Source organism: Spermophilus citellus (genome assembly GCF_964194105.1).
Source record: "Spermophilus citellus genome assembly, chromosome: 10".
Lineage (NCBI taxonomy): Eukaryota > Metazoa > Chordata > Mammalia > Rodentia > Sciuridae > Spermophilus > Spermophilus citellus.
This window is the reverse complement of record NC_138197.1, coordinates 117,569,469-117,596,448: the sequence shown is the minus strand read 5'-3', so window position 1 is coordinate 117,596,448 and position 26,980 is coordinate 117,569,469. Positions and strand designations below refer to the sequence as shown.

At 34.7% G+C, this 26,980-nt stretch overlaps 1 protein-coding gene across 3 annotated transcripts in view; it reads right to left on the bottom strand.

The window, feature by feature from the left end:
• UTP20 (UTP20 small subunit processome component) overlaps positions 1–26,980 on the bottom strand; it is a 91,404-nt gene that overhangs the window by 39,477 nt on the left and 24,947 nt on the right. For all 3 annotated transcript variants that reach the window (XM_081309298.1, XM_081309299.1, XM_081309300.1), the window contains exons 19-29: positions 22,218–22,294; positions 20,079–20,158; positions 19,602–19,842; positions 14,941–15,126; positions 11,408–11,498; positions 10,390–10,475; positions 9,304–9,429; positions 8,057–8,223; positions 6,290–6,498; positions 2,215–2,358; positions 1,432–1,511 (exon numbers count right to left, since the gene is read on the bottom strand). In XM_081309298.1, coding sequence (XP_081165424.1) covers positions 1,432–1,511; positions 2,215–2,358; positions 6,290–6,498; positions 8,057–8,223; positions 9,304–9,429; positions 10,390–10,475; positions 11,408–11,498; positions 14,941–15,126; positions 19,602–19,842; positions 20,079–20,158; positions 22,218–22,294 — 1,487 coding nt within the window. The remainder of the gene's footprint in view (positions 1–1,431; positions 1,512–2,214; positions 2,359–6,289; positions 6,499–8,056; positions 8,224–9,303; positions 9,430–10,389; positions 10,476–11,407; positions 11,499–14,940; positions 15,127–19,601; positions 19,843–20,078; positions 20,159–22,217; positions 22,295–26,980) is intronic.

The following is a 26,980-nucleotide window of genomic DNA, read 5'->3' as shown; positions in this document are numbered from 1 at the left end:
TGATCTAAACTAAGCACACCTCGTAAACATTATACTACTTAGGCACTTTTTGTACATTTCTTATTTAATCCTTACAATATCTCTATTAGGTAGTAGTATTTTCACATTACACATGAAAAAACTGAGACTTATCCAAAGTCATTGTGCTAATAAACAACTAAAAAAGTTGTAGAGATGAAATCTGAACCACAGTCTAATTCCAGTCTTAGCCCTTTCTGAAAAAAACATGTGAAAGCCTATTTTTATTTTTTAATGTGAAATCTCCCCCTTTAGAATGTTTTCAAAATCTAAAATATTTTTTAAAATCTTAAATTTTAATTTTTTAAAAAATTTCCAGGAGCTATAATACTAACAATTTATAAGAAAAAATTCAGATAGTTTGCTATCAATTCACTATCACTGGAGAAAAGAGTTCAAGTACTTAGTACTAACAAGCTGATGAAAAAGTTCTGAGGTTGTATTCATATGTCTTTCTGTATAATAAATATTGGGCACAGTATGCACAGGTTCCAAGCAAGATACTTTACATATTATCATTTCTGTTATCAATGAGGTAGGACTCTTTTTATTTCCATTCTATAGGTGGAGAAACTGAGGCTCAGAGGCCATAGGAGAATGATATTGCTCCATGCTGAGGTGTATGGCTCAATCAGAAACTTCAACCATTCATTCAACATGCAATGAATACTGACTAAACATGGATTAAGAGGAGCAACCCTGTGTGGAGAAAGACATAATTATGAGTGAGAAATGGTTTCTGTCCGCAAGGAGGCTTGGGCAGATAATTATAAAGATAGAGAGTACAATCAAAGTTGTATGTGATGTCAGGGCCTTAAAAGAGTGGACAGTACTCCCAGGAGGAAGAGACTGAGCCAAGCAAGGGTCATGGTAATGAGAATCAGTACAACTGAGAGTGTGGTCAAGGAAAGTCCCAGTTATGTTGGTTGTCTTAGCCTCATTAGTTTCAGCATCTTTTCACACAAAGAAATGTAGGGGACAATAAACTGTACAATCACTCTAGTTGGTAAAGAAGTATTTGTTGTCTTGAGTTCACCTAATTTCTGAGACAATTTATCCTTATTATAAGCTTAAAGATACTGGCTATTGTTCAGCTCTGCATGCATTTAGGTAAACATTAGACTTCTGTACAGATGGAAAAACCTATTTTAATATCTGATGGACACTTACGTAAACTCTAAGTGAACTTCAAAATGTGAATTTATTTTTAATCAAAGAGTAACATTCCCATGGAGTGGTTCTGAAATATTCATTCATTAATTTTTCTACATAAAACTACATGTGCATACCTCCTGCCATGAGGATTCCAAGGAGTCAGACTTTTTAGATTTAAGAAGTTCCCTAGGCTAGTTTTGATTAGATTAACCCAAAACACCACCCCTTTTTAAAGGGGGAGAAGGGGGAATATTATACCTTGCATTTCTGCTCCATATACTAATTAGTTTCAGCAGAGGAGTAGGTGAATACTGACTCTCAGATCCAAGCCTGCAGATCTACAAAATAAAATTTAAAATGAACATAAAATAAAAACACAGAGAATTATAGAAAAGCAAAAACAACCAACAAGCAGAACAGAGAAATCGTATCACAAGATGAAGCAAAAAACAAGGGACAGGGATTAACATGTAAACAAAGGCTGAGAAAAAGATAAAGGGAAGCAAAATAATATTGACATTAAAGAAATGGCAGAGATGATGCATGGAAGTTCTTGACTTGAAGGAATCAGGTATTTTAGATTTCAAATGGTCAGAAAGGATTGAGAGTTCATGCAGCTAGAAATCTCCTAAGATCAAATCTCTCCTGTAGTCTTCTGTGCTGTATCTACATCTCTAGCATCAAGTGATTACAAATAGAGAAATCAAACAAGAAAACGCACACCAAAAACACCTGAATATTTCCCCTCAATGTCTATTTGTAAGAAGCTATGAAAGTTAACTTTGTTTAGAGACACAATCATATTCAAATTAGTTTTAAGTACAAATGCCTACATATTCAAGAAACTAAACTCTTGATCTTTAGATCTAATAGTGGAGGGGGGAAAAAATGTGTTGTGAAAACTTTCAGAAATAAAGAAATGCTTGCTGTTAAGAAAAAAAGACCAGAATAAACATTCATGTCTAGGAGGCAGACTGAGATGTTAAATTAATAATAAGGAAGCAGAAGATGCCCAGGCAGAAAATAGAAATTTAGGTTTACCTGGGGCCAAACTGCACCATGAAACACAGCGTCAATTTCTTCTGTTTTGAACTGATAGGATTCCCAATCCAAAAAGATATCAGTAACCATTTTGATTCCAAGACGTCTTAAATTTTTCAGTGGGTTAATAAACCTCAGCTGTATCTGCAAAACAGAAGATCTGCTATATTAAAAAAAAAAAAAAGAAAATGAAAAAAGGTACATACCCAATTTTTTTTCCTGATTCCTCAGAAAGGCTCTCCTGCTCAGATGTCAAACTGAACTGAAAATCCTGTTATTAAATCTATTGACTCTGATTCACATGGGGACATCAAAGGAGCAAGTCACATTGCTATTCTCATTGAACTGGAAGGAAAATCAGAGCAAAAAACATCAAGTGCTCTGCTATCACTGCCCAGTAAAATCACATTCACTGTCCTTAAGAAAAAATAATCACATCTGCAACAACTTTGCATGAATAGAATGTTCTAAACAAAACCTCCTCCACCACCCCCCACCCCCACCCATCTCAATGCCTCAGAATCAGGATTAGGGGAAAAAGAATTAGAACTTCATTTCAACTCAGAGTAATGTTCCTTTTCATTTTCACACTGTATTATTCTTATTTTTTGCCACTTAAAATCTTCCAAATTGTTTATTAATTGTTATTTTCTATTTCTCTGTCAAATTCTTGAGATCCTACTTCCACTCCCCTTTCTCTCTCTGGCTTTCACATACAAAAGAAAGCATAGTCCTTGATTTTCTGAGTCTGGCTTATTTCATTAAAGTAATGCTCTCAAGTTCCATCCATTTTTCTGCAAATGATTTTGTTCTTTGTTATGGTTGAATAAAACTCCACTGTATATAGACACAAAGTTGGTTCTATAACTTGACTATGGTGAATGGTGCTGCTATAAACATGGATAATTGTATCTTTTCTTAAAACTAGAAGTTTTAAATTATTCTTGTTAAAATTAGTCTAGGGGACAAATCAAAGAATCTGTGACCTTTCCATAACGTAGACTATTTTGTGTAGTAAAGAGAATGAATTAAGGTATGGAAGATCAATGGGTCTGAATTAAAAGCAAACTTCTTTTTATAACAGATATTGCTATTTCTATTGCATTCTCCTTTCTCTCTGAGATATAAAAATCACAAACACACAGCCAATTGTTCAGACTCGAAGTAGAATAATGTAGTGAGTCCCCACCAATGACATTACGGTCCTAATGTTGACCTCAACTTAAAATCTTAACTGGATGCAAATTTATTAAATTAGGTGAGAGACTGAAAATCCCAAAGATATTCAACAGATAAGAAATTCTATGAATTTGGGAAGAGTAAACTTTATGGAAAAGAATTTCCACTTGATATTAAAAAATGAAAAAGTGTAGGCCAGTAATAAGAGAGACAATGGCCTCAGAGATTTCTATCAGGTAGAGAATGTTGTAAAAACCAGACTTAAAGAGGAAGTTTCAACCCCTGACTATTTTGCCAACTGACTAACATACTGTGGGTGATGGGCACAAAAGTGCCAACTTATTTGTATATATGACTTTTATTACCTACATCAACATCTAAAGACCACCCTAAAAATGTACAGATGACTGAAATGCACTCAGATGCTGAATATCAAGTCTATGACCAAGATATCGCATATAAAACTAAAAGGGAAGTTACTTCCATGAAAATCTTATACACTGATCAACAGATTGATTTGAATCTGAAATAGTACATTTTAAATTCAGGTGACTTAAATAAGAATTAATAAGAATGCTCTTAATTAATTTGTTGTACAAACCTAAGGGACCAAAGTATCTCACATATCATCTACTATCAGCTAATATTATACAAGTTAAAAAGATGAAAGAAATGACAGGCAAATACAAGAGGTGACATAGTTATAAGTCACTCTGATCTGCTTCAATTCTAGTGGCAGTATTTTATATGAGCTGAATTATACTTGGGGTGAAAGATAAATACTGTCACTGATACTTAAAATAACTTGGTATCACCATTATCTGAAGCAAATGCCAAACCAACATCAGCAACCATGATTTTAAATAAGACATCCCTGTCCTTCTCCAATCCCACCTATCCCCCTCCCTCCCTGTGGGTAGGATTGGCAGGCCCTACTTGTTTCTGCAACTCCAGTGCTGGCTACCCAGTAAAAACTGTTGGATAAACTGGAAAAAAAACTCTCAAAATGAGCAACTGTAGACTTCAATTCCTTAACTGTCAGTATGGCTGAGATTATGTACATTATTACACCACTTAAATGTACAAAACGCCCACAAAGCGAACAATAATCTTCACAGTACATCTTTTAATGTCGTCAGTACCCTGAAGGATAGGAAAGACATAAAACAGCAAATGTGTAACTGAACTCAAACACATAAATGTAAAACTTTAACTCAAGAAAATTCACTGTAGAATAATTGCATCATGCCGCTTTAAGGAATTTCATAGACTTGTTAAAAAATAAAAAGAAGAAACCTCAAAACTATGCATAAGCTTAACACCTCACTAACTAATGAACTGTGAAATTGCACAAATGATCCTCTGAGTTACTGATTGGTGACCTGGTAGCAAGGCTGCATTATTGAGTAACTTCTAAGTTAACCAAAAATTCAAAGGACTTTTACAGGCTTTACAAAAGCTATCACTTCTCATGGTTTAATATATCCATAGTCACTTTCACTTGCTATAAAGCATAAACATAGTCCTTCCTATGGTCCTTTAGCTCTCATATAACACAGAAAGATTTTTCCAAGACCTACTTTCAGTATTCACTCTTGACCTCCCACAACCTTTTTTCCATCAAGAAACCAAAGTGATATTTTTAAACATCAGACAATCTTTATCACTCCCCTGTTTCAACACTCTCAGGAACTTCCCACCACTAAGCTGTTTAAGTGTACTTTAAAAAAAAAAAAAAAAAAAAAACAACAACTCTATTTTATTTATTTATATATGGTGCTGAGGATCAAATCCAGGGCCTTGCATGTGCGAGGCAAGTGCTTTACCACTGAGCCACAACCCCAGCTCCTTAAGTGTACTTTTATACTTAGATGTAAATGCACCTCCTGCCATAGCCTACAAGGTATACATAACCCACTCAGCTACTTTATAGCTGAACGTCACCTTGCCCAATGTTCCTGATTTCTGCCACCTCTACCTTTTTTCTTCTTAGAACATGCCATGACTTTCCACCTGAGGAATTCTACACTGGTTGTTTCACTACTAAAACAGACTTGCATCCATGCCTAGCACCAAAATGCAGTCTAAAATTTTGCCAGTCAATTTTCACTTATTATTATGTTGAAATTATTTTAAAATAAAAATATTTAAAAATGTAAATCATTTATTAGGACTGTATTTGAGAGGCGATTCACCAGACATATTCATAAATGAAATGAGCCTGGATCTTTACTTCGAGGTCAGTCCCTGAAATTATTACGTACGGATTATTTCATTAAATTCCAAAGAGTACACTTACATCTATATACTTGTTTCAATGAAACATAAGTATATTATTTGGAATACAATTCAGAAAACAACTTCCAGAACACTTCTTGGCAGCTGGCCAGTTGATGTGTCTTATCTCATCTCCCTGCTTATCTATTCAAGACACTGCAAATTGTAGGGAAGCATTTACTTGGAGTCCCATGTAACTATGTCTCAAAGTAACAAGGATGATGGCAACAGTGACTGATTTATTTACCAACCATTCTGAAGAAATGACAACTGGATGATAGTTTAACAATTCTTCAGCTCCTGAAATTAAACTTCAAGACACACCAGCTCAGTGAGCTGAGTTTCTGAGAAATGTATACAAGTCTACTATTATTCCACCTCCTTTAAAAACATACACTTGATAACAAGGAATTTGCATTTGCTAGTCATACATAAATATTTGTACATAAATATTAGACTCCTAATAAATGAAAGATTGATTTTTAAAGAGACACTCTCAAGGGTTATATATAAGAAGATTTAGGTTAGAAGGATGTTAGTATTTCAGTCCCCAACCCAATTCCCAAAGTAAACCAGACTCCTCAGCCCAAGAAGAAGCATCTATAGTCAAATCTCTCACCTTTTCTCGCTGGTCAAGGATGTGTGATACGGTTGCTGTCATACAGAGCAATATCTGCAAAATCTTTGGTAAATATTCACTGATCAGATGGCTAATATTTTTCAATACTATTTCAAGGCTATTTAAAATTCCATGCTGACGTCCCAAAGGAAGAACTTTAGACAAATCCAAATCTTCTACTGCTTGAATGACTGCAGAATGGCACTCTCCTAACAAAACAGAAGAGATAATTGTGTACTGTAAAATGTTATTACTATATGTAATTATGGCTTCAATTTTCCTCTATAATACAGTATTTTCTACTGTTATAATTAATAAATGACAATGCATCTTTCTCATATACTATCTCTTTTTGATTCTTACCAGATATTCAATGAGCTAAGTAAGCCAGGTTTTCCTATTCCCACTTTAAATAAGGAAACTCAGGAATAAAGGAGGATAAGAAACTTGTCACAGAACTCAGTCTCTTGGCCCATTTCTCATCCAATTTTTTAAATATTATTCTGAGTTACTAACAATCTTTCATTCCACCTGACAACTTTACACATATTTTTGTATTGCTCATCTTTCAATGAGCTGAGTTCAGTGGATTCATGAAAACTGCTCTGCTATATTATAAACTCCACGAAGGCTGAGAATCCAATGTTCTATACCTCTTGTAGTCCCTGCCTAAGAAATAAAGCAACAGTCCCTTATAAACAGCTGTTGAAATATTGATTTCAGAGCTTACTGAAAACATGTTATTACTTAAGTTTTACATAAACCAACTGAGATGAGATCATGAATCAACTGATCCATAAGTCATTCTACCCTCCTATAGTGGGGCTAGACATGAACAAAAACTTTTGTATTCATTAGAGTCAACTTTCTTTACAAGACAATATTATACTGAATGAAATTCTTTTAACAGCTGGGCCCACTATCACAGAAAAATATCAAACTAATTCAATACATTGCCTTACAAATAAATATCTATGTTTAGATAACCCAAAGCAACTATGGGTTTAAATCCCAACTCTACCACCTTCTAGTAAATCTTTAAGCCTCAGTTTCCTCATTTATAAAATGGGGACAATCATATACTGATAGCTCAAGTGGTTGCTTTAAGGATCAATTGAGTTGTGTGCAAAGGGGACTGTTAGAACATCTGGTATAAATTAAGCACTTAATAAATGTTGGCCATTATTATTAGTAATAATTACTAACATTGTGTATCACACATACCACAGAGCCTTATAGCTCAGTGTATACACTATTCTTTCCTTCAATTCTTGACTGTGAGGTTGAAGGCAAATATTATACTCACTTTTCTGTTTTTAACTTATCAGAGTACCTGGGGTACAAGAGGTGCTCAATAAATCACTCTCAATAGGTGAATGACTCAGTGAATAAATAAATACCAAGACAAATAAATTTTGCAACACACTTTTGATTTCTTAGAAGAAACCCATTCTTTGTGTATGGATAAGTATTCACCATTTTTCAGATGGCCTAAATACACAAAATAATACACATTTGCTTATCAAGCACTTAGTAACATAAGAGTGCTGATAATTCCCAGGATCAATTGTGAGATCACCTAATTCAATGTTTAAAATGAATTGCACTTCAGCTGAAAGACAGTCATCAAGGTTGGGAGGATCAACCCAATTAGAAATACTTCTAATGTCCAGGAAAGTATGGAAACATATTACTTTATAAGTTTCTACATAAGTTGTCTGCTACAGTAACATATCCAGCAGGGAATGGGAGGCAGTTGGTAGGTACCATTCTTGAAGTGTTTCACAGGTTCAGATAGCAGGTCTAAGAATAGCTGGATTTCTTCAGGTTGAGTCCCAGCAAGGAAGCGCAGAACAATGGCCATGCGAGTGCCTGAAGCAGATTTCCCCTGAGTTTTACTCCCAGTTTTATTCTTCATTCGACCATATAAAATTCTGAAAAGTCAAAAGAACATTATTTCTTTGCACATTAATTCTAAAACACAATACTAGTTATTTTCTTTTCTTAAAAGGCTGTAAGAGAAACAGCAGATTTAAATTGGAAAAATGAAAACAAATGAAATATTTACATTGACATTTATAAAAAATAATCATTGTCATCATCATCATCATTAGGCCAAAAGGAAGCAGGAAGCAGGAAGAAAAAAATATAGACAAAAGGCCAGAAGGTGTTTTTCTGTGTGAAAAAAGAAGCAGTAAAATAGGTAAGTCAAAGGTTAAGTATAGTCAAGGAAAAATGAAAACAAGAACATAGTGATTAAAAGGAAATGAAATAAGAGTAATATGCAAATAAGGAAACTGCAAAGATTTTAGTTTAATAGCTAGGAAAAAACCACATATAAACAAAAAGAACTTAAGAAGGAAAAAAACCAGCTTTCAGGACTACATAATCCCAGAGCTGAATGGCAAGTAAAGGTCTATTAAATCCCATTCCTATTCTCATGCTCTTTCCAAATCCCATCACCCCAGAGCCACTTAGCTAAAATTTTTAAACTTCATTTTTTAATGCTCTGAATATATGATCTCTACATTATTTGTATATAACTTTGTATTCCACCATCTATAATTTAGAAAGCAGTAACATCATTAAATATAAATATGATATTTATAGATACTGGAATGAACTCTTTGTTCAGTTTCTTTAAATGGATTTTTTCTTCTTTTTTGGTGGTGCTAGGGATTGAACTCAAGGCTTTGTGCACATGAGGCATGCACACCCAGCCTTTGTGGTTCTAAACAATAAACCTAGGGAAATAATGGGCCTAATTTAATATTATCATTATTAAAACAATACTGTATTAACAAGTTTCCTCATATGAGAAACAAAATTATCTAAATTACATACAACTGACTTCCCCAAAGATCCTATTAAAAAATAAAAAAGCATTCAAAAGAAAATACAAAACGATATATTCTACTACAACTGCTGAAAAGAATCATAACATTATACTTAAAATTGTGCTTGTGATTAACTTTTTTTTTTTAAAATCAGTTTTTAAACAGCAATATAAATACCTCATTAGAATAGGAAACAAATCTGCTCGGTGGGCTGTTTTCACTACAGTATTTTCTTCTGAAATGCTAAAATGCACTATCTCTTCCTTAAAGCTTCTGTCATCAAGCAACCTTTGTAAGTTTTCCCTTTAAAAAAGAGAATAGCACAAATTATCAGTCAGCAAGACTTTTTAAAAACAGAAGAGTAGTATGTATACAGAGCAAAAAGTACAACTAAATCAAAATATTAAATGGATATTGTGGTTGGTTTCCATATACGAAAAGTCTCACAAAAATATCTTCAAATTTCAAAAGGTAAATGGATTACAAGAGACTAGATTTACTACACAATTTGGCTATTTATAAAAAGCATACAAAAGATTTCTTTAGTTTTTAGAATTATGACTCCCTAACCCTAACCTTTAAGATTTTATGGCACTCTATAAACAGGGACAGAGAGAATGATTAAACTTTACAACAACATACATTTTTACATTATCATTCCTTTTTTTTTTTTTGGTACCAGGGATTGAACTTAGGAGCACTCAACCACTGAGCCACAACCCATACCTATTTTGTATTTTATTTAGAGACAGTGTCTCACTTCACTGATTTGCTTAGTGCCTCACTTTTGCTGAGGCTTTGCACTCGCAATCCTCCTGTCTCAGCTTCCTGAGCCACTGGGATTATAGGCATGCACCATTGCACCAGGTTCTCTTTCCTATTCTATTATCTATATAAAACTGTGTGTGTGTTGTGTGTTGGAGAGCGGGGAGGCACTAGATTGAACCCAGGGCACATGCTAGGTAAGTGGTCTACCACTGAGCCACAATCTGAGCCTATTTATTTTTTAAGAGAGGGTCTCAGTAGATCCATGCTGGCCTTAAACTTTCCATCCTCTTCCCTCAGACTCCCAAATAGTTGGAATTATAGGTGTGCACTACCCAGCCTAGCTAGAGAATAACTCTACCACTGAAAACAGCATTATGAATTCCTTAGAAAAGAGGAAAATTTCTCAGGCCTTCAGACATTTCATAAAGGAGCTCCTAAACAAAAAGATAAAAATCAGCCAAAGAAATAATATTTCTTTAAATTTAAGCAACTTACCTGTAAGGAAGGATATGAGGATGTTTGTATGTCATAATGCAATCCAAAGTTATTTTTTGCACTGTTTGGTCCTGGTGTAGCAATAACTGGAGATGATATTTTATAGAATAAATTAACATATACACATGCCATGGGATGACAATATTCTTAAATGTTTATTTGCTCAATTAAATTTCCTAAAATCTAAAATTTTATGCAAGTGTTGGGCTGATTCCTAACAAAAGCTTTATGAGTTTTCTCTAGTCAAAGGATAAAGAGAATACATGCAAATAAAAAATGGAAATGAAACTCTGACCTCAAATCTCTATGCTGAATTTAAACCAACTGGGTTGGTCATGTGATAAAGAAAATTCCTACACTATAACCAGAGCCAATAAGATGCCAAGAAAAAACACTTGGCTCTGAGGACTGCCTGAATATTAAGTTCAGAATCTTGTTTCCTTTGAACTTTATAAATGAGGTCTCTCTGAATATAGGCAGAACACAGATAAATTCTGCTGAAATTAAATTTCTCTAACAATATCAAAATGAAAAAAGAACATTTCTCAGATTGTTTAGAATGACATCCAACACTTACTCTGCTTCTGACACTAAATTTTTTCTGCAGCCTTTTCTGGAATTCAGGGACATACACTGTGATATCAATAGACAATTACTCCAACTATCTGTTTTTACTCCATTTAACAGATCCTGAAACTCTAGACCTCCATGAAGGCTGAATTAACTAGAAGGGAAAGGTAGCCAATTGCTTTTGGTACAACTCCCTACTAAAAGCTAATCCTATGATGTAATTCATGCTTTTTAAATTTTCACTTTTAATACAACTCACCAATGTTTTATCACCTGAAATACCTTTGAATTAGTGTTACCTAAAATAATTTCAAGATAGCCGAAAATGTGTTTATTTATTTTTTAAAAAGTAATTAAAATATGGACATAGGTTCTGTTCAACAAGCAACTACTGAGACCCTACAAGTTACTCTGGCAAAGAAAATGATAAAGACTTTATTTTACTTACCTGAAGATATAATTCATATAGTTTCGATTCCAGATATAAGGCTCGTGGATTTGAAAACTTAGAGAAAACTTGCAAATGAGCAATTAACTGCCTAAATAAAACCAAGTAAAGAGTATTACAGATAGAGATTATTTTCTTCAGATGACAGTACCTACAATTTTATTCTTGCAAAATACTACAAGCACTCTACCTATAGTTTCATTATTAATTATGCAAATAAATTATTATTATTGGTACCAGAGATTGAACTCAGGGGCACTCAACCACTTGGCCACATCTTCAGCCTTCTTTGTATTTTATTTACAGATAGGGTCTCACTGAGTTGCTTAGTGCCTTGTTGTTGTTGAGGCTGACCGAATGCACAATCCTCCTTCCTCAGCCTCCCAAGTTGCTGGGATTACAAGTGCGTGTACTACTGCACTTGACTGCAAAAAAAGTACAAACATTTACATTTAGGAAGTTACTCTCCAGAAATTCTACATCTTAGTCAAGTCTCTCCCTGATACAGGCTCCCTATCCCAGAAAAATCTTTCAGGATGTGCTTCTTTCAAACTAAAGTTTGAAAGAAAGTAATCAACATAGTAATATATTCCAAAATTGAGCCAAGTAATTTTGGGAATAATTCCTTATCTAAGTTCTGTAAAGTAGATGGTTAAGTGGTAGAATAGTCTTCCTCGCCCTCATATAGCATAAACGCTGATGTCAGCTAACAGAGGTCCAAGTTTAGGTAACAATGGCACCAGTTTACCACAAAGGAAGAAACAACAATGTTCTGTGGTTGAAACATAAATATGTACATGGGAATGCCCAGAACAAATGGCCATCTCCTAACACAGACCAAGAGGCCTTTTTTGTATTTATTCACCTGACTTCCTAATCCAGACTCCAAGACTCTAAAACTGCTTTGAGAAAACTCTTTTCTTTCTGTACATAATCTCTGTGTTAGAACTTTAAAAAACAAACAAAAATAACTATAAATGAAAAGAGTTCAAAAGATTTTATTTGACTATTTCAAGAATGTAAGTAGGAAGAAGGAAATGGAAATCAAGCTGCATGTGTGTTTCTGCCAGTTTCAGCTGTGTAACTCTGGGGAAAGCTACTTATGTTTCAGAGTCTCAGTTTTTTTCACTGTAATAACCACAAACTTCCTGGGTTTTCCACAAGGATTAAATGAAAGAAAGAGTCTAAGTTATGGTGCCTTTGCTCTGAAGCATTTACCAAACAATGCATTTCTCTGCTACTGGGCAAAAGAAAGCAAAACTATCAAAGTCCTTCTAATTAATATGAAGAAATTAAGCTAGAAATCACAACCTCTTTGGCTACTGTAGAAAAATAATCTGCAGTTTTACAAATAAACTTTAAAAAATTGAAGTCATGCATATACATGCCTGTAATTCCAGCTACTCAGGAGGTTGAGTCAGGAGGATATTAAGTTTGAGGCCAGCCTGCAACTTAGTGTTATCCTGTTTCAAAATAAAGTTTTTGTTGTTGTTTTTTTTTTTTTTTTTTTTTTTTTTTTTTTTTTTTTTTTTTTTTTTTTTTTAAGGGCTGAGCATGTAGTGGTGGAGAGCCCTGGGTTCAATCCCCAGTTCTGCACACACAAATGATTCTTCCACTCATTTTCTCCATCTATATGCCATGTGGCCTTATAGACTTAAAGAGAACAGGAGCTAATTTACACATTTTCAATAAAGTACTTGCCAAATGGTGATTTCATGAGAGATTATAAACTTAGGTTATGAAAATACTGAGATGGCACCAAGAAGGTGATTACTGATTTCTTCACATTTTCAATTTTGGTATTTGGTGGCAATATTCTAGGTTTGCTATAGAAGACAAATTAATACATAGATCTAATTCTTCAGAGTTTCTGATTTTCATGGGAAATCTATAAAAAATTAATATGCAAAGGAAGGAGTGGGGATGTGGTAGGGGTATGACAGAAACTGCTACAAAAGTCAGAAATTGAGACAGACAATTTTGACTTTAAAAGACAGGAAAGGCTTAAGTGAAGTACTGATGGAAGAGTGAGTTAAAGTATGAATAGAACTTCAATTGACAGAAGTCAGGCAAGGGCACCATGGAAAGAGGCATGAACATGTGCAAAGACCCAGGGATTAGAAAGACAAAGCCATGGTTGGTTAGAGATATGATTTATTCATCTATTCACCAAATACATATCTAGGACTAATGTTTTGCTAAGTTTTATGTTAATGGCAACGAAGGAGAAAGCAACAATCTTAAAATAGTAAGTGACAGAACGTTCAGAGCTATGAGAAGACAGAGGCAGAGGAGGAACTATATAGTTGCATCAGTCATGACTTTACCTGCCCCTGTGCTTTCTACACATTTCCATTAATTGCTAAGTCTTTTCTCATCTAAGGTTGCCAAACTGTAATCTTTCCGCATCAAAGATATTCTTTCCTTTGGAAAAATTCTTCCCTGGAACTTCGTAGTAGAAGTAAGCAATTCTTTACTGTGCTCCTATAACTCCTTTGAAAATATTTCTCATATAGAAATATTTCACCAGGCATTTGACTATGACTTCTGCATTGCAGACATTGTGTACAATTCACTTTAAAGCCTAGCATTTAGAAAAAATCATTCCATACAGTTACAGGATTGAATGAATTAACAAATGGCTCATGTTAAAATACTAAACAAATGAGATCTAAAGTTTTAAAATAACACAGGGGCACCAGTCCAGTGGCTCTTAAGACACCTCAATTCAGATAATTTTTAAGTAACCTGAAATAACTTCTGAAACCCCAATCATTTTTTTAAGGTTTAACAATTTAGATAAATGAGTAACCCAGAGAATAAGAGGGTATAACAGCATGAGAAAAAAGTAACCAGTAGAAGATAAGCCAACAGCAGAGTAAAAGTGGCTGATATGTTTATTTAAGAGAAAAGATATCATTATGTGTCCCCCTAGAACACAAACATAATGATGCCCTTTGCTGCGAAGATGAACAGCAAAAGTCCAAGAGTATTTAAGCACTGGAGGCTCCAAAGCTCACATCTTTAAAAGATGTTACAATAAAAATGAGCTACCTTAAAAGTTCCTAGCTCTATATTCTGTGGATAAACAAGGCTAATAGTAAGTAATTGTTCCAGGATAATAATTCCACTGTGTGAAAACCAGCCTCAAGATGCCACGAGATCGAAAAAAGAGGCAGACAGATCCAGAACTGTACAGAGTGTAAAGTACTGGGGTCACTGACAGAAGCATGATCCTGGGCAGAAACAAGATCAGTGGACCCACAAAATATTGCACCTGCACAATCCTGGATCTGTCTGCCTATTTCTTCACTCTCAAGGCACCATTGGCCCAATTTTCATACCCTAGAACAGGGCTGTTTTAGAACAGTACACTCAGAAGACAGACAGTTTTGTTTGGACTGTAAAAGAAAAATCCCAGGAAGATGTAGCACTTAGTAGTTCACATTGTACAAGGCTATTTCCCATTCAGGTGAGAAGAGATAGCACCTGCTCCACCTACATCTGTGATCACTCGACAAAGGAGAACTCACTTTGCTGCAGCTCTTCTTGTCTTTTTCTTCTGCGGGGATTCATCTGGGGTTACCACCTCTTCCTCCATTTCTATATCATCTTCAGCAGTAGGTTCATCTTCTTTTTCCTCTGCTGCCATCCCTTTGCCTTTTCTCCGCAGATCCTGGGTTGGAGCAACCTGCAGATCTGCTGGGTAATACTCATTGCTACAGCGGGAAAAGAGTGGTACAACACAGATGAGAAGGACACACTAATCTGAAATGTCTTGATTCTGTTCATGAGGGAGATGTTCACGGCACATAGAATCATACCCTAAACGGACATCAGAGGTTAGTCAAGCTTATTCTACAATATTATTCTTTTTATTGTGTTCCTCATTGACAAGCCAAACACTAACTATAATCACTAATTATAGAAGACAGCTCATTCCATTGGTAAATTGCTGAAAATATTTTGAGATGTTTATTTTGGACTTCACTGAAATCAGCTTTTCATCTTTGGAAAAGCAAGTGGTTAAAAATGGATTATATTAAAAGATTGCAGCATGATGTTAAGACCACACTGTTACATTTGGCCAGACACATTCTACTTTGCCAATGTCCTTTTGAAAATACAGTATCTCAATCCTGAATAGCTAAAGTAATCTTGAGCACAAGGAATAAAGACGGAGGCATTACATTATCTAACTTCAAAATATCTTACAAACTTGTAATCAAACAGAATGATTTTAGAATACACACATAGGCCAATGGAACATAATAGCCTAGAAGTGAACCCACACATTTATAGCCAACTGATTTTTCAACAAAGGTGCTGAGAAAAATTGTATATCCACATACAGAATAATGAAACTAGACCCCTCTCACCAATTACAAAAATCAACTCAAAATGTATTAAAAGACAGACCCGAAACTTTGAAACTACCAGAAGAAAACAGAAGAAATGCATCAGGACACTGGAACAGGCAAAGATACATACGTGTGTACGTGTGTGTGTGTGTGTATACATTTTTAACAAGACCCCCAGAATCACAGAAAACAAAATCAAAATAGACAAATGGGATTACATCAAACTAAAATGCTCTGTAGCAAAGAAAAAAATCAATAGTGAAGAGACGATTCACAGAATGGAAGAAAATGCTTGCAAACTATATACCTGACAAGGGATTAAATAAGATTCAGAATATATCAGGAAATAAAAAAACTCAATAGCAAAAATTAAAACAAATAGAAAAATCAAATAATTCAATTAAAAAATGGGCAACAGACTTCAAGAGACACTTCTCAAAAGACATACAAAGGGCCAACAATTACATAAAAAATGCTCAACATATCACTAATCATCAGGGAAACACAAATCAAAATTACAATGAAAATACATTAGTAAAAATGGCTACGATCAAATAATAATAAATGCTGGTGAGGACTTGGAGAAAAGGGAACCCCTGGACATTGTTGATGGAAATGTAAATTAGTATAGCCGTTATGGAAAAATGCAGGGAAGTTCCTCACAAAATTAAAATTGAATTATCATATGATGATCCAGCAACCCCAATACTGGGGACATATCTAAAGAAATGTCTACATCCCATCTTAACTGCAGCACTAGTCACAAGAGCCAAGACATGAAAACAATCTAAATGTCCATCAACTGATTAACAGATAAGAAAATCTGGTACTTAAACACAGTGGAATACGTTCAGCCATATAAAGGAATCCTGTTACCTGATTGTTATATTAAGCTAAATAAACCAAGCAGAGAAAGAAAAGAACTACATGAGCTCATATTTAGAATCTAAAAATGTTGGTCTCAAGGATAATGGTAGTTACCAGACTTTAATAGAAGGAGGGATGGGAAAAGGTTGATCACTGTGTACTAAGTTCCACTTAGGAGTAAGAAATTGTGGTTTAACTATTGCACAGTAGGGTGACTATATGTAAAAATGTACTACATATTTTGAAAAACTTAAATAAAGAATTTTGTATGTTTTCACCATAAAAAAAAAGACAGGTGTTTGAAGAAAAGGATAAATTTAACCTGATCTGAGCATTATAATATATGTGTATCGAAACTTCACATGATGCTTATTAATATATAAAATTTCTTACCTTTTTATGTATCAGGTTAAAAATAAGCTTAATTTAAATTAAAAAATATACTTACAGAGGACATCACCACAAAATTCAGTTTAAAAAGCATGGGTCTGATAAGATAAAAGGAGCTATAAACTCCATAGCTTTTGGTGGCAGCCATGATATGGTAGATTCAAACGGAATGTCCAGGCAACAAAAATCAGTAAGTTTTTATGCTTTATCTCTTCTAACTATAGAATTTGTTCTTATTAAATTATATTAAATTCCAATCCTTTATTTTTAATCCATTATTATAGTTAACAAATACAGTCTTGAAGTCATTTAGTGCACTAGCTTTCATTCATTCATCCAATGATTAACATTTTGTTGTTTACTGCATGCATGGAGAGATACTAAGAAAAAGATCACACAGTGAGACTTTTAAACTCTCACTCAAAATAACATGTTGTGGACGGTATCCTACCAACTCTTTTAAAAGAACCACTAGAATAACACAGATTAAGGTTTTCATCTTTAAGCTAAGGGGTGATCTTATTTTTTCAAATTAACATGGCAGAGAGCTCATATTCAATTAATAGCACTAACGCCAGATTGCACTTGGATGCCTTTTGCAATTCATAAAACAACTGATACAAATTTTGCCTCCAAAACAAGGCAAAATATGATAAATATCACTGTCCTCATTTTATAAACAAATTTATATCCAAATAATTATGTGCAAAGAGAAAAATCATTGCTCTTCCATCGCTATATCTGTCATCCTGCTGCTTCTTTGCCGATAACCTTTGCTAAAATGAATAATTCATGCAAACCTTTTCACTTATGCATCGGATCCTGTTTCCTCTTACCTAGTTGAAGAGATGGTGCTAGCAAATTTTCTCCTCCCTTCTGGATCATTTGCACCAACAATACATATATATCTCTCTATACATCTTCATCTCTGCCCTGACATCTTTCTCCATCTACTATTCTACACCTTTTTACTACTAGTACTTTCCAGATCCACTTTTCTTCTCCATTTTCTCTACAGCTCATTTAATCAAGCTTTGATTCTTCTCAGATTAACCAAAACTACTATCGTTAAGGTCGCCTGCATGTAGGCTATTCTGCTTAAAGTCATCTCTAAAATTCTTTCTCATTCAATGAATCAATTCTTGATCCTCATCTGACTTCTCAGACACATGTGATTAAAGTGATTGCTCCCTCCCTAAAATATTCTCTTCATCTGGCTTCCAGGATATCAGATGGTCTTGGTTCTTCTTACTATTACTCTTTTGTGGTCTCTTTGCTGGTTTATTCTCTCTCAACCTTTAAACACTGGTGTCAATCCTTACAAGTCTTCTATTTTTACATTCATACCTTAGGTGACTTCATTCTCTGTCTTATCCACATACTGATGACTCCCAATTTATTATCTCCAGATCACATATTTCCTTTGATTTCAAACTTCTACCTTCAATGCATACTTGACATACGTCTACTTGGGTGTTTACTTAGTAGCCCTAACTTAACACATCTTCAAATAAACCTTGATTCAACCTGCAAACCTGGAAAGCTTGCTCTCCTCATATTCTCAGTAAGCGGTAGCTCTCTTCTATTTGCTTAGGCCAAACCCTTAAGAGACATACTTAGCTCCTACCTTCTTCCCATTTCCTACCAGCACCACATACCCATACTGCCATACTGGCAAATCCCACAGGCTGATCTTGTTGGAATCTTTCAAAAATATATCCTATCAAATTGAAATCTTTTAAAAATTCCCATCTTTATTGCTACAATTCTTGTCTAGGCTTGCAATCCCTACCTGATTGGTCTCTTCTCTTGCCACTGCCATTCTAAAGGCCATTTTCAATGTAACAGAAAAAAAACCTTAAAACTTAGATCATATCATCCTTTTGCTTAAACCTCCCAGGGCCAAAGTCCTTACCATTACTTAAAGCACACAATCTGGTCTCCTGTTAACTTTTTGCTCTTATTTCCAAACACTCCCTGGATAGCTCTATGTCAACCACCTAGACTTCCTTTTCATCCTTGGATAAGCTAGCATGTAATCCTACAGCATTTTCTCATGTGATGAAATACTAGTGGAGAGCATACTTTTTGCTAATTGCCTAGTTCTGATACCATACCTTTGGAGTCTTAAAGCAACCAGACATGTACACACATATACAGTCGAAACCAAACAATACTCCAGAAAATTCCTGTTATTCTTTGACAGTACATGCATCAGCATGAGAAATATCAAGAGGCTCAAAATAGTAGTTGGGGTTGGTTCACTGGAAAATATCTTCCAGTTCCAGTTAAACAATAAAACAACAAACAGGGCGAGAAATAACAAGGCCTCTTTATGTTGATCACACTCAATATGACCTTCTTATTTCGTAATGTGAAATATTTTTATTAGTACCATTTGTGTTTTGATTCATTTAAAATTAAGTGGTGAACAAAACTAGTTGTTACCTCAGAGAACCAGTGCTTCACAGACATTCCACTGATTTAAAAATGTGAGATGAATGAAGAACTTGGCCATTTTGGAAGGTTAATACTCACACCCTACCAAGGATATATTCCTAGAAGAGAATACTTACTTAATAAATCTCAAGAAAAGTGGGGAAAGCTCCCTGGACCGTGGCTCTACTCTCTCTGGAAATTTTGACAAAGCACGCCAGAGCAAAAATCGAAAGTTGGTATGGTCCAGTCTTTCCTGACAATCAGTTTTCAATGTTAACTGCTTCTGATAAAAAGCTCCAACATCCCCTTCCTGGGTCTGTTCCCAGCTTTCATCTCCAATGGACTTTTCCTCATCTTTTATATTTTGCAGTTCTTTCTCTGAAACAGAGAAAAAAGTCATTATAACCACTAGAGAATATTAACATATGCCCTATATGTTTACTCAAGAGAAGACATTTCTGTCTCTGGTAATATAAGGAAAATAAAAAACCCACATCCAAAGGTTATAGAAGATAATACATTTCTCACTTGTTTTCCAATTTCATGCATAATTATGCAGTAAACTTAGTTAAATAACAGCTTGTCTTTCCAGCCTCCCCTGCCCTCTTACATACCAGCATGGGTTGCTGCTTTTTCTAGATGTTCACAGTAGACTTTCCAAAACTGCTTATTTTCCATTTCATGGGCATGGGAACTAAGATAAAAACAAATTTTAAAAATAATGTGGTATGGTCTTAAGTTTTGGATATCTCATAGGAAAAAAACTGAAAGAATTAAAATGTTTATTTGATTAACTCAATGGGAGGTTGTAAACAAGTTCTGCATTCTTTAAAAATGCCTGCATTAGGGGCTGGGGATGTGGCTCAAGCGGTAGCGCGCTCGCCTGGCATGCGTGCGGCCCGGGTTCGATCCTCAGCACCACATACCAACAAAGATGTTGTGTCCGCCGAGAACTAAGAAATAAATATTAAAAAAAAAATGCCTGCATTGCTATACATACACACACTCATATACACATATGTGTTAAATATATATATATAAAGATAGATAGGTAGATAGATATAGATATATAGATATACGTACACACATACGTGTACACACACACACACACACATTTAGCTACTCTGGGAATTGAACCCAGGGCCTCAGACATGCTGAGCAAGTGCTCTACCACTGAGTTACAGTCCTTTTTAAAAAATTTTTTTGAGAGTGTCTTGCTAAGTTGCCCAAGTTGGCCTCTATATTGCAATCTTCCTTTCTCAGCTTCCCAAGTAAATGGAATTACAGGTATGAATCATAGTACCCAGCTCAAAAATTCTTTTTGTAGTCATAAAAGACTGATGGGTATTTTAAAAAATGTAAATAAATCCCTATAAGGAGAATATTTTTTAAAGGCATAATAATGGCAATGGAGCATAGTATATGAGGTATAGACCATTAAGGGAAAGAGACCACTGTTTGGAGAGAAAAGTTATTTTGTTCACAGCTAATTTAAAAATGTAGGTTCCCTCTACCAAATTCATATATACTTATTAACTCAACAGTAAAATAAACATTCACCAACTATTTGAAAAATATTTTTAGAACTCCATGAATAGATACTAGGGGAATCAAATAGTGTTTACATAGTTTGATATTCCAGCAAAAATCATCTCGAATTTGATATTTTTTGTCATTACTTTTCTGAGAATGCATAAACTTCATGCAGACATAAACTATGACTGTTGTGTACTATACATAGAAAAAAAAATCCAATTTCCAAACAGAAATAGCTACCCAACAGGAAGGGAGCCCAGACACTATGAAGAACCATTAAAGGCAATTTAGTACTTAAAGAAACAACATTTTTTGACAAGAGGCTATTGATAATATATCAGATTATTTTTGTCTTCTGAAGGGACAATAAACAAAATAATAAAGCTGGTGTTAGAAGGCACTTATTTTCAGCATACTGATTTGATGGTTTTGAAGGAAAGTAAAAGGCAGACAAGCTAATTTGAAATTCAAAAGGGATTTATTTATTGTTTCTTTCTGTTAAATAAGAACCAACAGTCAGGATAGAAAGGCCACATATGACATATTTCCAATCTGTTAAAAAGCCAGAGTACACAATCTGAAGACAAATATCTGAAAAAAGGACCAAGTTTTACATCTGAGTAATGGCATATGTATTTTCTACATGACTATTAAGATTCTTTTTTTAGATATGAACATAGGAAAGTTATTTAGAGCTAATAGGATTTTGTATACTACACAGCAAAGGTTTTGAAAAGTCCTTATTTTTAAAGTAAAGTGTGGCTCAATGACTCAATATATATAAATAAAAACATGCAATTATTATATCTCTTACTATAAAAAAATCAGCACAGAAATTATTACATAAAGTAAAAAGAGAAAGCCCTCCAAAGCTGTTTCAATACACATACACATAGAAATGTACATATAACAATTGAATTGTTGAAAATCTTGACATCCAAGAAAATAATTAATGTTTATTAATGTTCTATTTGAGACGTGCAAAAAGGAAATGACACTACCTACCTTGAGGATTAAATGAGATTATAGACATAAATTATAATTTTATAAATTATAAAGTACAATTCTGGCTTGCTTGTTCCACAAAGGATTTAAGGTAATTGTAAATAGTGCACATAGCCATTCATTTAAATCACAGCTAGAAAGTATATAATCCTGGCCTCATTATTCTGCAGCCATTAAAGCATAATAGCTTCATCCATTTAACCCACGCTTACCTTATGAGTTCAATAACAGGATCCCAAAGAGGGCTGAAGTTAACATATAACATGCCTAGCAAATACCGAAGAGGTACCTGCAATTGCAAAAGACTTGTTTAGTAAATAAGTAATAAGGTACAATAGAATGGCAGAAGTGCTCAAATGCAGACATCCCAACCTGGACAATCTGAGATTTGGAAAGATGCTGTGCTTTAAGAAAAAAAGGTTGTAATTATCCATCCAAAATCCAGTGTGTAACAATTTCCTTCCTTTTCCTAACATATTACTCACAATTAAACACAGAAGACTCATTATAATGAGTAAACATATAATGAATAAACATAATATTCAAACTCATTTCAGATATCCACATATAAAGGATACATTTGACTCAGAATTAAATTCCTAACAAACCTTGCCATCACCTGCTAAAACAGAACCTAAAGAAAGGTCAATGAAGTACAAGGCTAAAGAACTCAAAGTTTACTGTCAATGGCAGTTGAGGCTTCATAAGCACATGTTTGAGTTCTCAAAATTATACTTAAAAGGAGTTCAGTTCAGTGTGTAAAGTTTTCTCAATCTCCTTTTGGAATGACACTCATTATTACCAACATCTCCTTGTGAGAGGCATCAAGTATCATTACTTAAGGTTGGGATGTTTGTACATATTTTAGCAGCCATCTCTTTTCCAGATGAAATATCACAGAGATGTTAACATCTAAAACAGGTTAAAAGCAGGACTTCCTGCAGTCTTGCTCACTAAGAGTTCAGTACATGATGGATCTTCAAATGCTATGTACTGAAAACCCCTAATGTCCTGCAACAGAGAACAAACGTGGGAAAGAATATAAGGCTTTAAACTTTGACACTGGTATTCCTATTGCTGTTTTCTCACCTACCTACCTCACTTGGGTTCTATTTGAGACATGTGCAAAAAGGAACTAATACTACCTATCTTGAGGATTAAATGAGATTATAGATATAAAGGCATGTTGTAAATTATAAAATACAATTCTGGCTATTATGTGTTATCTGAATGCATTACCTAAATTTAAATGAATCCATTGCTTTTACATTTTTTAGTGGAAATTATCTGAGTTGTCATTAACTGAGGCTGTGGATCTTATTAAAAGCACGGACTATGGAACCAAAACACTTGGGTTTGAATACTAGTTTTCCAAGCTCTGAGCTGTGTGATCATGGGCAAATTACTAAATCTCCTTTTTATGTTTTCCTTTCTATAAAGTGAATATAGTAAATGCCTATCTCCAAAGTTTGCTCTAAAAAAAAAAAAAAAATGCATTAATATACAGTAAGTCTACAGTGGTGCTGGGAACATATAAAAAGAGTACAGAGTACCTGTCTTGGCCAACAGGTAGAGTCTCCAAACCGAATTCACATTTATTTTTGTAAATAGCTCTGGACTAAGTAGGCAGCAGCACTCAGAATGTCTTTCAATGGTAAAGGCAGGCAGTTCCTTCATAAAAAAGCATGATTGCTACAGTTTATATCTAGAATGTCCCCCCAAAGTCTCATGTATTAAGGGCTTGGTTCTCAACGTAATAATGTTCAGGAGGGATTCTAAGGAAATAATGGGTTCATGAGGGCTCTGATCTCAGCAGGGAATTAATCCATTTGATGGATTAATAATGTGACTGAACTACTAGGAAGCGGTGGAAATAGAATGCAGGTAGACATGTCTGGAGGAAGTAGGTAACTGAGGGTTTGCCCCTGGAGAACTGACTATTTCTCATCCCCTGCCCCATTTCCAAGCTGTCAAGAACTCAGCAACTTTCTTCTGCTACATCCTTCCACCATGATGTTTCTGACTTGGAGTCAGTCAATCATGAACTGAAACCTCTATAACCATGAGCCAAAATAAATCTCTCCTCCTCTAAGTTGTTTTTCTCAGGTATTTAACACAATTTTTCAGCACCGAAAAGCTAATGTAATGGCCTAAAAATGGAAATTAATTCTCAGATAATGACTATCTATTTCTTTCTCTTAATTTCTAATAATAAGGAAGAAAACAATAGCCATCATGTTTCTTGTGATTTCCTTTTACCAGGTTCCATTTCCACATTCCTAGCCCTAACACTACAACAAGCAGACGGCTGGTCATTGAACCAGGAAGTTAAAATGAAATACATTTCAACAGATTTCCTATTATGAATGTTCACCATAACTTAGCCAAGGAATATCAGCAATTTTTCAACTCAAGTAGCCTTTGAACATTTCTCCTAAGTATTCCAGAAACTCACTCATCATCTATATGTTTTAATAATAGCACATAAAATCAACAAAAGCAAAAAGATAACAGTAACAAAAGCCAAATGTCTGCCCCACTCTCCCTTTAATAAAAATAGCATCAAGTTTCAATAGTGATCTATAAAGTTGGCATCAGATGCACTGGTCAGGGTCTATGTCTCCTCTGTTCTTTGTTGTACAACCAGCACCTTGTATAGCATAAGATATTTAAGAGGTGCTATAAACAATACACAATAAATAACTGAATGAATGATGGCATTTCTTTCCAAAAATGGCTAATCTTTGAAGAGTGAAAAGACTGAAAACAAGGGCCTACATAGTGAACACTGTCTCTGGTTTATAAGGTCTACACAAAAGTCTAGGTTTTCAGATATGACCTAGGCCAGTCTCAACTTTCATGATGTCTCCCCTGTACCTCACACTGCAGCCATATAGAATTGCCTGTATCCCTCAAATAAGTTGGGCTACTTGATAACACTTCTGCCTCACTGTCCTCTCTCTGGCTTTAACAGCCTTCCCATCTGCATTCCTGAACACCTAATCCATCATTCAGCACTCAGCTCCCTCGGTGCAGCCTCATCAGACTGCACTACTGTATGCAGTGCTTTCTGTGTCTGTCAGGCTCTACTAGGCTATACATCTCTTATAGGCTGGGTTATGTTCTCAATTATTTGTGTATCCCTAGAACCTAACCTGATGTCCAAAACATCGTAAATGCTTACTAACTGGCTAGATTCAGAACAGAATACTGACAAGCAAATTCAGTAACATAAGTATTTTGTGAATAGAAATAAATCATAGGTTTCTGGGGCAGGAAAAGTGAGAGACCATCATATTAAATATGGCTTCTTTATACATAGGAAAACTAAGACACAGGGTCAGCCCAGGAGAAAGGGCAAGTGAGGGCAATCATGCCCTCTGCATGATTCCCAGTTCTCTCTACACATGCCTCTCTACATATAAAGACTTCCCATCAGCCTCCCAAGCTGCTGAGCTTTCAGGTGGGTGCCACCATGCCCAATCCTATGAATACTTTTAAAGTACGATTTTGGCCACTCAATAAGGACATTTCAAATGTTGAAATGACTGTGAATAATTTATATATAATTATTTTATTTGTATTTTATATATGCATATATGTGTATAAATTTCTTTCTGGTGGTACTAAGGATTGAACCCAAGGCTTTATGCTCTATCATTGAGCTACACCCCCAGTCCTTTTTATTTTGAGACAGGGTCTCACTAAGTTACCCAGGCTGGCCTCAAAGTTATGATCCTCCCGCCTCAGCTTCCCACCATGTTGCTGGGCTTTCAGATGGGTGCTAGCTACCATGCCCAATTCTACAAATACTTTTAAAGCATCATCCACAATGTACCCAAGGCTTTGAGAGAAATAAAATTACACAAAGACACCTAATCATCATTTTATGTGCAGAGCACACTGGCCAAAGTAATTCTAACTATAATAAGTTGATAATCAATATATAATTGTTCTTTTATCTCTAGAAATGACAGAAAATAATATCCAATTACAAGCACTGGATTTGGAATTGGACAATATGGATCTTGGTTCCAATTCTAAAATACTCACTAGTACATAACCTTGAACAAATCATTTTAACATACTTCAGCCTTGAGCTTCTTATGCAATGGGTATACTATCTGGGAAAACATAAAACACCATGTGACTGTAAGGTACTCTTACAAAGGAGCAAGACAATCTAGGGTTTTGTAAAAATATTTTTAAGTTTGACATACAGTTTTCAGCAGCAAAACTGAAAGGCACTGTAAGTATTCTGTGTTGCTTTAGACAAAAGAAGTCAGTAACTCAGTAAATAATTAATAGTCATATTTTCAGTTTGTGCATAATTGAGATTTATTATTAGAGTTCCCTAAAAACAGAAAATATTAAAATATTAACTGTTGCCTGCAATGGAAACTTGAAATGTATACATAAAGAAAACAAATCCCATGTTGAGACTTGATTTTCAAAGTAATTTTGGTAAGAAAACTTTACATGCTTATAGGCTTTTGGATTATTCCAAAAAATAAAATGTATTTTCCCAAAGCAAGGCAGCAGGATGGCATGATGAAAAGAACAAGGGAACACATTCTGCTTCCAGCTCCCTAAATCCAGTGAAATAATGCCTAGTTAATAAAATGTGTGCTTCTCAAACAGTAGACTTGTAAGAAGTAAAATAGCATTTGATCTTTCTCAGACTAATAAGGACAGAAATCAAGATCAATATTAAGAACAATTTTATTCTTGAAAGTATATTTTTTTCCTTATGTATTTTACAGGCAGGGTGAAAAAGCAATTAAAAAATTGTATCTATTTTATGGCCATTCTCTGAACCTAAAACCCAGCCACCACCTTGGTGGACACTAAAACCATCCTGATGTAAAAAGGACCTGGATATAGAAGGATCCTGTTCTCTCAGTCTCCTTTCAGTAGTTTAATGGACATTTGCCTTTCCAGGGAAATGTCTGGGATCAAAAATCCAACCCAATTG